Source organism: Lepidochelys olivacea (assembly GCF_965140295.1).
Source record: "Lepidochelys olivacea isolate rLepOli2 genome assembly, chromosome: 5".
Classification (NCBI taxonomy): Eukaryota; Metazoa; Chordata; order Testudines; family Cheloniidae; genus Lepidochelys; species Lepidochelys olivacea.
The window spans coordinates 105,026,984-105,041,549 of NC_140415.1; the positions used below are offsets into that span (position 1 = coordinate 105,026,984).

General features: G+C 41.8%; 1 protein-coding gene across 7 annotated transcripts in view; it reads left to right on the plus strand.

Moving 5' to 3' along the window:
- Nucleotides 1–14,566, plus strand: part of KDM4C (lysine demethylase 4C) — a 434,115-nt gene that overhangs the window by 55,050 nt on the left and 364,499 nt on the right. For 6 of the 7 annotated variants that reach the window (XM_084629198.1, XM_084629200.1, XM_084629203.1 and 3 more), the window contains one exon: nucleotides 2,582–2,696. The exons of the other annotated variant lie outside the window; for it this stretch is intronic. In XM_084629198.1, the coding sequence (XP_084485324.1) occupies nucleotides 2,582–2,696 (115 nt within the window). The remainder of the gene's footprint in view (nucleotides 1–2,581; nucleotides 2,697–14,566) is intronic. 7 annotated transcript variants of the gene reach the window in all.

The following is a 14,566-nucleotide window of genomic DNA, read 5'->3' on the forward strand; positions in this document are numbered from 1 at the left end:
TGCCCCCACCGTGCCCCAAGTCAATTTTACCCCCATATTTCTACTATCCCCTTTAGTGCCCACATCAGTTCTGCCCCCTGCCTCACCTTTGCTCCTCTTGCAGCACCTGGAATTCTTCAGCCCCTCCCACAGGCCTAAGGGAAGGGAGACTGCAACGGAGACCCTTCCCTGCCTTCCCAGGCCAGATGCTGCTGCTGCACGGAGGGAGAGCAGAGGGGGAAGGAGCAGAGGAGCTGTCTTATTGGTCTTATGAGGGTGGGGAAAGAGGGAGTGGAACTGCCCTCCGTGAACTGCTCTGAGTGGGTGCGATCTTTCTGCTCACTCCTCCCCCACCGCCATGAATGGTGCGGGCTCTTGAGGGGAAGGGAAATAACTGTCTGCCTCTTGCAGCATCCCTGTTTGGCTGCTTCTCCCCAGGAGGCAGACAAGTGGGTAAAGTAGCCAACTAGAAGGCTTTTCCTCCAAGGTGATACTAAAAGAGTGCACCTCTGCAACTGGTTCACTTTTTAGAAATTTAATTTCCTGTGTCTATGACCCCTTATGATCCAGCATACTTTAAATCCTGCTGATAATGACATCTGTTTAGATTGCTATGATCATTTGTTTTATGTCCTCACATCTGCATAGGGGGATATAAAATATAACTATATAATATAAACAATATAAAATATAAAATTTATATAATAATATACAATATACAATACAATATAAAAATTATAGAATATAAAATGCCATGTAGTCGTATAAAGGTCTTATAGACATAGTTTGGATTCTTTCTTTTACTCACAAGTGGTGAAATAATAAGGTGACCAGATGTCCTGATTTTTAGGGACAGTCCCGATATTTGGGGCTTTGTCTTATATAGGCGCCTGTTATCCCCCGCCCCCGTCCTGATTTTTCACACTTGCTGTCTGGTCACCCTATGAAATAATGAGTAACCATGCACTTACATAGGATATCCCACGAGTGCCAATAGAACCATAATTCTGCACACACCATAATAGAAAATATTTCAGAAATATTTGTAGTTACAATTGTTTTATCCCGCTACCTATAAAATCATATTGCTATGTTATATTTAATAAGGTTATATGAGTTAGGAGTACTTAAAAAGCCTCCTAGGTTGTTCCATTCTTCTTAAACAATGTAATAGCAGAAGCTCCTAAGCTTTCTTTAAAGAAGATTTTCCCTCTCTTCAAAGAAGTCAGGTTTCTGTGGAGGCCAGCTTCCTTTCTATGGGCATATCTCTGTGACACTAAATTGCTTTCCCCTTCATTTGGGATACCCAAATGAGCATACCCTGAACATTGGTGTCATCTTAACATGGCTGAAGGGCTCTAGTCTGAGTGATAAACAGCATTTAAGAGAAGCCCTGGTCTGTAGTTCTGGTTACTCATAGATTGCTGGGGTCCAACTCCTGTTTGCTGAGAGACAGTCAGCTCACCATGAGGCTCTTCCTCCATCCTTCTTAATAGAGGCTGTGTCAGCTGCATGACCTCCTGCTTCCTGTACTTCCAAGTTTTCTTCCAAGCAGTCTGAACAGAAAGAGCTTGCAGAGTTGATCTGAAACTCTCTCCCCTCTCCCAAGTTGTTGCATTTATGGAAGCAATTTTCCCTTCCTAAAGATTTTCTAAATAAGGGAGTACTGTGGCCAGATACCCTGAGGAAAAGGTTTGGCAGAGTAGTCTGCATGGCAATAGCAATAGAGGCATGCTCCCTCTATGGGAAGTTAGAAGAATCCTCCCAGGCCACAGAAAAGGATGTTAAAATGCCTCATGCATCTGGGACAACCAAAGGGATGAAGACAAGATCCTCCAAAGATTTCTGACAACTGGAAGAACTGGTCCACTTCTCCCAAAAAAGCTTTATCTGGGAGAGGGAGAAAGGAAAGCAAGGTCCACAGGAGCATTGGGATTCCTCCCCTTGCTTCTGGCCAGGGATACTAAATGGCAGAACACTTGCCTTTTGGACCTGTTGGGGATAATCTGCAGGACCCACTTCTGCTAGGACCAGCAGATGTGTGCACACTCCTTGGTGTCTCTGCTCCTGCACTACAAGGGTAGGAACTGGTGACCATATTGTTTATTAACAGTAGTGCTTCTTCACCAGCCCAAGAAATGTGGTAGGCTAAAATGGAGGATGGGGTGGTGAAGAGAGACTGTGAGGACTACCAACTAGTAGTGTATTGGCTCTTTCAAGTGCCTTGGGTGACAACAATCACGCTTAACGGCCTAAAACTCAGAACAGGCAGTAGACGGTCCTTCCATCTGTTGAGACAGGAAGAAATGATCTGGGTGGCACAGGACTAATAGCGACATAAATACTGAGAAAGAAATTACCCAGTGTTACTTTGAAAGCATTGCTACTATGAAACCTATAGGTTTAGGACTGTTGAATATGAGAAAGGACTAAAGAGTGTGAAACTGATATATTTGTCTAAAAGTACTTGGTCTGCAAAATCAAATATAAAGCACATCATGAACGTGGATGTTGGGAGACATCAAAACCATGAAAGTGAAAGGACAACTTGTCAATTAAGATCCTCTGAAATATTGCCTTTAATTTCATTCTCCCTCTGCAGATACTGCACTCCAAGGTATATAGATTATGAAGATCTGGAACGTAAATACTGGAAGAATTTAACCTTTGTGGCACCGATCTATGGAGCAGATATCAATGGGAGCATTTATGATGAAGTATGTGTAGTTTTATACATGTCATTACCCCCTCCCCAACCCTGGCCAAAAGGTTAGTTAATGTTGCACTCTTGTATTGCAGCTGAGAACCAGGTATCTCTTGAAAATTGTCTCTCAAGAGCCCCACTATTGAGTTGCGCATGCCCTTAGTATGATGTGCTTTAGACACTCTTGGGAAGAAGTGTGCCCCCTTATGAATCTGAACACTGATAGAGGGGTATATGGTCTCATGGGCTCAACAACCCTTTGCTAAGCATGTCTGGTGTCTGAAAGGCCTTGCTGCAGCAGCTTTCTTTCTTTCATTTTTTTTTTTTGATAAACTAGTTTGTCTAGTTACAATCTTTAAAAAGTATAGTCCTATTTTTGTTTATTTGTGCAGTTTTCAGCTCCGTTACACATTTCCAGCCCCCTCAGTGCTTTTTGTTGTTGGTTCTGCCCTGTTGATTCCCAGTGAGTGGGATTGTGGGCATTCAAATCGAAGTCTACCCTAATTGATAGCCTGCCAGATTGGGAGAAAAAAAATCAGGTTGTAAGTGGCGCACATCATGCGGTGGGGAGGTGTCTAGGGCAGGCCGGCACTCTGATGTTGTATGCCCCCTATCGCTGTGGTATTTGAATGTCTGATATGTTGTGAAGATGGACATTCCCTGAAAAGGTGTTCTGCATGTGCATGCTTCTGCCATCTTCAGATATGAGTGCTACCTGAAATCCTTCTCTGTGAGGAGGTATAAGAACTCACCTGAACTAGTCCTTCTCCACATCAGTGCGAAAGAAAATTATTTCCTGTAGTGATTCTGTTGTTGGTTTGTTGCCCCTTGACTTTGAGTTCTGAGATGAGTGTGGTGCTTTAGACCTGGTGGGCCTGGGATGATTATGAGTTCATACTTCATTCTTCTAGACTTGTTAATTCCTCTTCTGTCTTTCTCTTCTTGACTCTGAGCTGCTTGGATTCGCTCACCTTGTCACTCAGAAGCAATCTTAGTCTGAGGAAGGGGCTTGGATCTGAGGACTGTCAAGGTCAACTTTGATTTCATCTGGAATGGGATCAGAGGTTCACCCCAAAGTCCTTTGGATTTGTGAGTTTCCTAGAAAGTTTACGATTGACCCTAGGTCTGAGGAACCTGCACGAGTCGGATCATTCTCTTCCGATGGCTACGTACTAATCCCCTTACTGGCCTCAGGAATCATTCTATCCTCTGGACCTCTCCAGTTCTTGAGGTTCCTTCTTTTTACTCCCTCAGGTGTTATCCTACCTCTGTGCTCCTCTTGTGAGGAAAGTAAACACAGTTTTAACTAACATTCTTCAGCTTTGGATTAAAAAAACAACCCAGTCTTGAAATAGCTTCATTTTTCCAACTGCTTCACCTTAGTAGATTAGTTGCAATACTGTTTACACAGCTGGACAGGTCTCTGGCTGCATAGAAGTTCCCTTAGAGTTACTACCTATTTCTGATTTGAAATAGTGGAGAAAGGAAATTTCTAGAGGAAGTAGGATTTTGCTGGTTGTTGACACAGGTGACTATGGGTAACAAGTGACTGTTAGTACAGCTCTCATTGTACAGTCAGAGAAATGTGAAATATCTATCGGAATCAATTTTGCTACTTAGAGAACCATCCAAGAAACTGCAAAATATCCTAAGGGAGTAGTTAAGCAATGAGACCGTCAAGAAAGGAGAAGCAAACTTATCTTTGTAAGAACACATGCACTTCTCCAATTTACTGGATGAATCCTTCCTTCATAAAGGTCTGCTCTGAGAGAGGGGTGGAACCCTGGTCTTTCTTGTATGCCATGTGGGGAGCTTCCGGGAAACTGTTCTGTGTTCTCTCTCCTTTTTGGTGGTTCTGCTTAGTACTTCTTGCCATGCTCTCTGCTGTCTTTGTAATCACTAGGAGAAGTAGTGTGTAACTTGGGCCTTGTCTACACTAAAGGGAAAAGTCAATCTCAGCTACGCAATTTGAGTTACGTGAATAGCGTAACTCAAATCGACGTAGTTTAAATCTGCTTACGGCGGGGTCCACACTATGCGGTGTCGACAGGAGATGCTCTCCCATTGACTCCCCTTACTCTTTTCAATCAGGTGGAGCACAGGAGTCGACGGGAGAGTGATTGGTGGTCGATTTAGCGCAGTGGTTCTCAAACTTTTGTACTGGTGACCGCTTTCACATAGGAAGCCTCTGAGTGCGACCCGCCCCCCATATAAATTAAAAACATATTAACACCATTATAAATGCTGAAGGAAAAGTGGGGTTTAGGATAGAGGCTGACAGCTTGCAACCCCCCAAGTAATAACCTTATGACCCCCTGAGAGGTCCCAATCCCCAGTTTGAGAATCCCTAATTTAGCGGGTCTTCACAAGACCCACTAAATTGACCGCCGATGCATCGATCGCCACAATATTGGTCCTCTGGGAAGTGTAGACAGGCTATGTGACAGAGGGTTTGTCAAAAAACAAATTGCTTAAGGGAGTTTAATCGAGCCCTGACCAAAATTAGAATACAGCCAGCCAAGGTGGTCTGAAAGTCGGTATCTGAACTAAGTAGTTGAGTCTTTGAAAGCTATTCATCATCAGTGAAAGATATTTGTATCCCCAGTGGTCCATCTCATGGAGAAAGCAGTGCATGTAAACCCTATTATGTATGCATGTAACTGGAGAAAACTGGTTTTGAAAGTTAGGGTAGCAGCACTGGATCGGGGAGGATTTGATAAGAGAGCTCTCTAGACACACAAAGTGTTTGTTGTTCTCTGGACAGCAAGAGATGCAGACAATCTGACCAAAAGGGGGCAGAGAGAAAGGATTGCTTTCAAAAGTTAGAAGCTTTCACTTTTCTTATTTTCATCTCTAACTAAACTGGGAACGATTTCTCTAGTTTTTCTTTGAGAAGTGTGAATCTATTACATGAACCATTTTTTTTTGTTTTTAATTCCATTTTCTCTGTGGTTTTAATAAATCTGGATATCGTTAAAATAGCTGTCACATGGGTAACATCACACAAGCATCTCCAGACTGAAATGAACCCCATCATGTCTAAGGGAGAGGTGCAGAAGGGAAAAGAGTTTCTGGAACCTGTACCACCTCTCAGCTTTGGTCGAGACACGTGGACAAAGATTTCCTGTCCCGATGAGTTGTGTTTTCATGACACTGCAACAAGTGAATACAAGGGGAGAGGCCAGAAGACCAAGGAGGAGATGAGAATTACGAAAACACAGAAATAGAATTGGTGGAGACTGGTAGTGTGAAGATAGTAAACTGGGAGATGATTAGAAGTGGGGACAAATGGCCAGGGAGGAAAAGAAGTAAAATAGCAGCCTGTGGAATAAAAGAATTCCATTTAAAAAAAAAAAAAAGCAGGGGGAGGAGTAGTGGTTGAAGGAATAGACGGGGGGGGGCTGACGGCTGACGGCTGACACATGGTGTAATGGGGCATCCATGCCAGGACAAGGGGATATGGAGGAAAGTGAGAGGTGATGCCTGGCACCAAGTCATTGCTGGGAGGAGGTTCCAACAAGAAAAGCTGGGGAAACATTGATAAAAATGGAAATTATTTTTTTAGACAGAACTTTTATTTCCCAAATTACTCTTTGTCCGCCAGATGGTGCTCTTGGGCAACTAATGTGCTGAAGGCCGACCTAGGGGAGAAACCTCTTGACTAGATTTAAAATCTAGAGGTTGCTTTTGCGTGTTTGTCCATTTCAGAGATTTTTATTTATGCAGAAAGAATGGATGTAGTACCCCTACCTACAATTGTGGGCAAACAGTGAAAGAAAGGGGAAGGTACAATTAATTTCTCATAACAAACTATTTGTGATAATGGAAACAAATGTTTGTATTTTGTAAAGTTAGGGAAACTATTGCAGACAACGTGCTGCAAGCATTGAATTTACCGTAAAACAATAAGGCAAATATCTCAAAGCATTTCCATTAAAAAAAAAAAAAAGCCAGCTGAAGGCACATATTAATTCATGGATTTAGTGTTGCATCTCTGCTTTACTGATGTTTCCGTGCCCTGTAAGCATGCACTCCGATCTTCAAAATTAATGGCAAAAGCTGCAGCAATGCAGCTCTTTGCTCTTTTGTTTATAAAACAAAAAAATAAAAACAGTTGCCATCTTGCTGTCTGGTTCTGAATAGGATTTGTCTGTTTTGCACAATGACTTTCATTTTCTATTAGCAAAGCTATCTCTGAAGCCATGTACACCCCTAATTTTAACTTTTAAAAATTAATTAAAAACTGGCAATTTGTTGTATTTCTGAAATCCAAGACCTTGCTGGTGTTATGGAAGAGAACAATTGAAATGACATTACAGTGTATTAACAAGTGGTGTTTTTTTTTCCTTTTTAACTCAAAGGATAATGAGGGTTTAGAATAAGGGACACAACTGTAAAATCTGTGTTACATGGAATAAAAAATAGGAAAGGGAACAAAGCGATAAACACATTTTTTGAGTTCTTGCAACCAACCTAAAGGAAGCAAACTTTGCTCTCGTGATTTATGTTGTTACCAGAACCCCTTGAATGTATTTATAGCGTTGTATTTCATGGTTAACTGTCTCTGTTTTGTTCACAGATTAAATTATTTATAAATTAGGAAATATCCTAAAGTAGTAACTGTTATGAAAACACACTGTGGGTTTATAGAAAAGAAATTCAACATAGACGGCTTAGTGTTAGGTCGAAGTATTATGCCATACTGTACACATCTTTTATTGTTTTTATATTTAATTACAGGACTTTGTAAGATAAGGACAACCCAGTTGACTCAAGAAATAATTTAGGGAGGCATTCCACTAAGGGATAGATTACAAAGATTGTATTTATGTTAAGGTCACCACTGTCTGTACTTTTATAGGTGAATTGGGAAACTTTTTTACATTTCATAGACAAGAGTTCAAGGTTCTGTTTTTCTGTGGCCACCATGTCATCTGACCTTGATAAAAATGCTTGTCTAGTCTACACAAGAGTTTACACTGTTAATAATTAATAAATAGCACCAATGTGGCTAGTTGCAGTGTTACTGAAAATTGAATAAGACATTTTCTACTGTGGACACACCTATGGGGAAAAAGAAGCATGGGAGAGAGGGAATCAACATCACCAATCATGCCTTTCCTGGGATTAAATTAGCTAAATATTTATACTCTGTGATTGGCTGTCACGACTGTCACAAGTGCTTTACCAATTATTAGAGGGTGGGACAGAAAGAAATGTCTAAAACAAGAACAGAAAGGTAGATGAAAGACTGGGGCAGAGCATCACTGATTGGCTCATGGTAGAACATACTTCCAGCAGGTGTGTGTATTTATTTGTTAAGGTAATCTAAACCTTAATATACAGGCTGTCATAATTTAGGGATTGTAAACAGTTAAAATATTTGTTTCAAAGGCTACATTTTAAGGGGCCTTTTGTTATGATTTACTGTAATTATTTCAAGGAGACTGAGACATAAACTTTTATTAATGGTTTAGGCGATGCTAAGGGTATTACAGTAGCTCTGTAAACATGATGTTAGTGGGTTCATAAATGAAACTGAAAGTTGGCTCTCTTTTTTGGCCCAATCCAATAAAATTAAATCTTGGGATACCATGGAAAGTCCAACACCCTCCCTATTCGTTACATCACCCTGCTTCCTCTTATCAGGAGAGTTGAGTCTGGCATTGTTGGGAGAGAAAAGTAGGTGTAGGACATCTCTAAAATAAATGAAATCTGAGATGTAGGTTGGAACAGAATTGTGCAAGGCCTTGAAAATATGAAGTTTGAATATGATACAGAGAGCAAGGTAGAGCCAGTGGATAGATTCGAGGGGGGAACTGACATGATCAAACGATGGGTGAGGAAGACAATTTGTTCAATAGCATTTTGTGGGAAATTAAGAGACAGAAAAATGTACATCAGAGTGTAGATTATTATTTATTTATTTATTTGTATTATTGTAGCACCTAGGAGCCGCAGTCATGGATCAGAACTCAAATGTGTTCGGCACTGTACATACAGAGAACAAAAAAGACAGTCCCTGTCTAAAAGATCTTACAATTTAAGAAGTTGTTGTTGTCGTATATCCTGGGTCTGCAGGGTGTAAAGAAAGGGTTTCTTTGTTTGCATGATAGTGTTTGCAAAGACTTGCATGGTTCAAGTGTTCTTAACAGTTGACAGTTTGGTGAATCCTTTCTGTCTCCATTTAGTTAGTGAATTGAGTTCTTCTTATTGTGAAGAATTTTCATGTTGCTTTCCATGCAAAATTTGCTCATATTGGAGCTGAGCACTCTGCTGTATTGAGGGGCCAAATGCTGTGTGATCTCTGTTTTATTTTCAGCCACTGTTGCATACTAGGGTGGTGGAGATGCGTGCCACAACCTGCAACTTAGACCTTTGTCCTTTCTGACTGTAGAAAGCCAGCAGGGATGATTTGGTTAATTTTTAGTTGCATTCCTTAGCATTTCCCTGCATGGGGAGAGGGAACGGTTTCAGTGTCTCTTAAAGGCAGAACAAGGAGTAATGGTCTCAAGTTGCAGTGGAGGAGGTTTAGGTTGGATATTAGGACAAACTTTTTCACTAGGAGGGTGGTGAAGCACTGGAATGCGTTACCTAGGGAGGTGGTGGAATCTCTTTCCTTTGAGGTTTTTAAGGTCAGGCTTGACAAAGCCCTGGCTGGATGATTTAGTTGGGGATTGGTCCTGCTTTGAGCAGGGGGTTGGACTAGATGACCTCCTGAGGTCCCTTCCAACTCTGATATTCTATGATTCTGTGATAAAGAAGCTAGTGTGTGGCCCAGGCTCAAGAAATTTACTCTTGATGCCAACAGTGTGGCTATCAACCTGTGTCCCATCTCTAGTTTTTGGGGAAGGTCACTGAAAAGGTTATGGCAGGGCAACTGTAGCAGTTTGTTGATTCTACAGACTTCCTTGACTCCCAGTCAATCTGGTTGTAGGCCTGGATCTGGAGTAGAAATTGTACTAATTGCAGTTTGTTGATCTCCTAGTAGTGGTCTATACTGATTGTTCTAGATTAGTCAACAACATTTAACTGCACTTAACCATGAGATTTTGTTGTTTTATTTGCAGACACAATCAGGGATGGATGCTCCAGCTCTTCAAAGGTTCCGTTCCTATCTTTTTAAGAGAACACAAAGTGTATTTATGGGTAATTGTTTCTCTACTTTGAGGGCTCTCTCTTGCCGAATGAGTGCCACAAAGGCTATGTTGTCATATCTCTTGTTCACTGTGTACCTGAGGAGACTGGCAGGTTTAGTGGGGAGACATGAACTGTAATACATTCAGTAAGCTGATGATGCTCAATTCTGTCTCCATTACACCTGACATGGACAGAGAAGTAGAATGAATGACAGAGGGAGTAGATGAACTTGGGGCTTGAATGAGAGCTAGCTGGCTGTGAGAGACAGACTTTCATGCCACACACTGCTCTTCTTCTGGTCTGAAAAAGGAACGCCGAGTGTCACAGCTAAATGCAAGGTGGAACAGACTGTTTACATAAGTATAATATCATCCTGGGACTGAAGTGGCTACAACTACACTGCATGCAGCTAGCTGGCAACCATTCAGTCCACACTAAGGTAATGTTGGAGGGTTAGGAGAAGCAGCTGGAACAGTGGTGGTCAACCGCTACGGCAAACCGCAGCCACTGGGAGCTGCGGGCAGCCGTGCCTGCGGATGGTCAATGTAAACACTGTCTCACGGCCTGCCAGCAGATTACCCTGATGGGCCGCAGGTTGCCCACCATTGAGCTGGAAGAACTGACAGAACTTATATCAGCACCCCTCTTTTAAGGGAGTGTAATTGCCATTTGTTAAGAAAGTGTGAAACTTGAGGGTCTTGTTAGATCTTGGGCTGCTCTTAAAAGCCTGAGTAGTGGTTTTAGACAAGAGTGCTGTTTCCATCTCTATCTGGTAACACAGAAGCAACATTTTCTCACCAACACAGAGACCTTGCCACAGTTATTTGTGTCTTTGTCATTTCAAGTTTAGAGTCCTGTAATAAACTCTACATAGGGCTACACCTTCAGACTATTCAGAGGCTGAAGCTCATGCAGAATGTTGCAGCCTGCATATCGACAGAGTTGTACAATGGGAGCACATTAAACCAGAGATCTGTGATCTGCATTGACTCCTAAAAAGCTTCCAGGTGGGATTCAGAAGTTTGCTTTCAACCTAGAAAGTCCTAAATGGTTTGGGACCTGGTTACATGAGAGAAGACCTTTCTTCCTGTGATATACCGTATAACATTTGAAATCAGCAGAGACATTTGAGCAGGACGTTGGGCATACCTGGAAGGATGAGAAATACTTGGAAGGATGTGGCAGATGAAGGATGGGAGCAATGTTTCCTCTAATTTTTGACAGGCCGTGTATGGAAAGAATGTCTTCTGTGCAAATTTTTGTGCGCGTGGTGTTTCGCCGTGAGTGCAGGGTTTAGGATCTGTGTATGTGTGCACACGCGCACAGCTTAGAGGGAACAATGGATGGGAGTGAGTTCCAAAGCAGAGGCTAATACTGATTTCTCATCCTTTCTGGCTTGCTGCAAAGCTGGCCTTTTTGCTCTCTTTTTCTCAAGCTATTGAGGAGGGTGGAGGCTGATGGAAGGGGTTCGTTATATTTCTGTATTATGTGTGTTTTAATCTATGGAATTGGTGCACATGTCACAGAATATATCCATAACTCTATTTTGTAAATGTGAAGAAATAATAAAATACCCCAGTACAACTGTGTGTATGCTGTAAGTGGCTAAGCATGGGTCATTCTGAGTATCTTTCCTTTACCGCTCTACTTGTATGTTTTTGAGTGCGCAACCTTTTAGTCCCTCCCTTCATTTTTATTTGAGCTGTTTCAACCAAAGTCATACTTTAAAAAAAAAAATGATGGAGGTACAACAAATTTCTCAGATTGTAAGCTCTTTCGGGGCAGAGACTGTCTTGTTGTTCTGTTTGTACAGTGCCTATCATAATGGGCCCTTGTCCATTTCTGGGGCTCCTATAATGATTAATAATAAATTATCTGCCAGATTAATAATGGAATTAATCAACATACTAGAAGTAAAAATGCAGCACCAAAACAGCACAGACCATAATAATACATGCAAAGAGAAATTGCTCTTAAAAAAGAGTCGTCGTCTTTGTATGGCTGATATAAATGTAGAGCAACATCTACAATTTTATATTTAGATGGTTAAGCCAGATAATTGCGTCTGGAGTAGCAGAGTGTATTGCTGTGATATCTCATTCATATTTTTGAATCAGGCGTTAAGTTGTTATATGTTCCATGGTCTGCTCTGGGTGATCACCGTCGCACACTGGAGAGTCTTTAATTTTCCATTTGTGCAGCACGTATCCACATCTTCCATGGTTTGTGTGGATACGGTTTAGGGTTACCCATGAACTTTGTGGAAGATCGAAGTCATGAACCCTCTGCGTCAGGTCTTTCATGAGGTGTTTATTTGTTATTTCTTGTGGACTCCATTCAACTTTCCAAGTTTCATCAGGGTTGAAGTTGCATTGTTGAAGGTTAAATGCATGGCTCCAAAAGAGCTTACTTGACTTCAAGTGGTGGTGAGGGATGTTGTTAAGGTCCTGGTGGATGGGAAGACGTTCATTCTCCACAATCCTCTGAAATCCCCGAAGGGTTGTGGCATCATGGCAAATGGATGGGGGAGCAATGTGTGACAGCATGGGCAGCCAGGGTGTTGGGGTCAACTTGAGGGTTCCAGTGATGCACTGCATTGTAGTGTTCAGTTGACATCAACAAGTCGAATGTGGCTACTTCTGGTCCATACTGTTACGCTGTTCTTGGCTATGGAGTACACGAGGGCCATCGCTGATGTCTGTAACTTTGCGGGTGCTTCCCAGCTTGTGCTTGCCGGTTTTTGGACCAGGCTGACCCTTGTCTTCATCTTGGCAGCTACCTTCTTCAGATGGTTATGGAAGGTTAGCCTGCAATCCAGCTTCATTCCAAGATAGGTCAGAGTGGGGTCATGTTGCACAGTGGCCACAGAAGGTCACTTTTAGGACGTGCTTAGCATTCCTATTATCAAGATGGAATGCAGTGACTGTTGTTTTGTGAGGATTTTGCTTGAGCCTCCATTTCTGGAACTATTCCTCCCTGGTGTTTAGGTCCCTGTTAAAGGTGGACTCAATGTCACTGAAGGTGGATGCTTATTTTGCCAGGCAACGTCATCCGCCTATGCAAATTTGCATGACTTTGTTGGAGGCACGTTGCTTGTGCAAACATTAAAGCATTGGCTCGAGTACTGAGCCTTGCAGCAGTTCATTGTTGAGGAACCAAGGCGAACTGACTTCATTGCCCAAGTGGACACGTAGCTGCCTATCGCTCAGCATCGTCCATAGCAGGCGTAGTGTTTTGCGGCAGGGGATGATCTTTGCGAGCTTCAGCATCAAGCCTTAAATCCAGACTCTATCATAGGCTGATGACAGGTCTACAAAGGTTGTGTTGGTCTTAAATTTCCTCTGGAATCTGGCCTCAATGTTTAAAAAAAAAGACTACAGGAAACTGTTAGTTGATCTGTAGAGAGGAGAAGCAAAGAATGGTATCATACCGCTAATGATAATTACCCTTTAAAAAAACCAAAATGAATGGAAGCTAGTTTTACATGGGACCCATTTTTGTTCTTATCATGGAAAGTTACAGAAGAGCTCCTGATCCTATTTTAAATCTGGAGCTAGACCTTTCACTTGAGCTACTGAAAGCTACAATATTCTTTGCTCCTTGAGAAAGAAGAGAGTCAGTTTTTCCAGGACTCTGTGAGTTTTCAAACCTTTGCTAGAGTTGGCATCTAGCTTTCCCCTTCCATCTCCACACTGAGTTGAAAGCTGATTCAAATGCTATTAACAGAGCCATATGATCACGGGACAGTAGTTAACAGTAACAAACAGGGTTTCTACACATTAGCGCTTACTTTGGTATAACATAAATTGCCCAGGGGTGTGGAAAAGCCACCTCCCTGGTCAACGTAAGTTACACTGGCCTAAGTACTGATGTGGACAGTGCTGTATTGGTGGGAGGAGTTCTCCCTCTGAGATAGTGAACGCCACTCGGGGAGGTGGCGTAATTGTGCTGACGGGAGAGCGCTCTCCTGTCAGCATAGAGCGTCTGCACGAGCCGTGCTACAGCAGTGCAGCTACGTGGGTACAGCTGAGCCACCGCAGCGATTCTAGAGTAGCCTAACCCGGTCACCCAACACGTCAGGAAAAAGGGAACTAAGGATCTCTCATTTGAACTGTTACCTGTAGTTCAGGCAGCACTTCTCAGAGGAAATAAAAGGTAAATCTAATGTGCTGCAACAAGGGCCATAGATAATTAGTCACTATAGGTATGAAACTTGTAAAAAAAAAAAAAATGTGCTTCTTTGTTACCTTTTCTTCCTGGTTATCTTATTTTGTATTTCATCTTTTAAATAAAAAATAATCTGTTACTGCACATCTTTGTCCCTTAGGTCAGACTGCCTGATGTGTTTTCTGAAAAAACACCCATTGCATTTGACAAATATGCTCCTAAAATATATGTAGAAATTAGAAATATTTTCATATAAATTTTTATTGCAATTAAAGAACAGTTTTATAATCTAGGTTAGCTCCAGAAAGATGTTAAATAAAAATATTAACTCTCAGTTTTCCCCAAATGCCCAGAATAATTATTGATTGTATTCTCTCCACATGCTAAGGATGACAACTAAATGGATTCTAACTGCCTTTCTACAATCAAGTGGCTGTCTACTAAACATTACATATGAATGAGCCTGGGTACTATTAATTTAATGCTGGATATTAAATATAAAATAGCTAGTTGAATTTTGAGAGGTATTCTTATTAAGCGTTGAGATGTTGGAGCTGAGCGACACTTTTAGAGCTC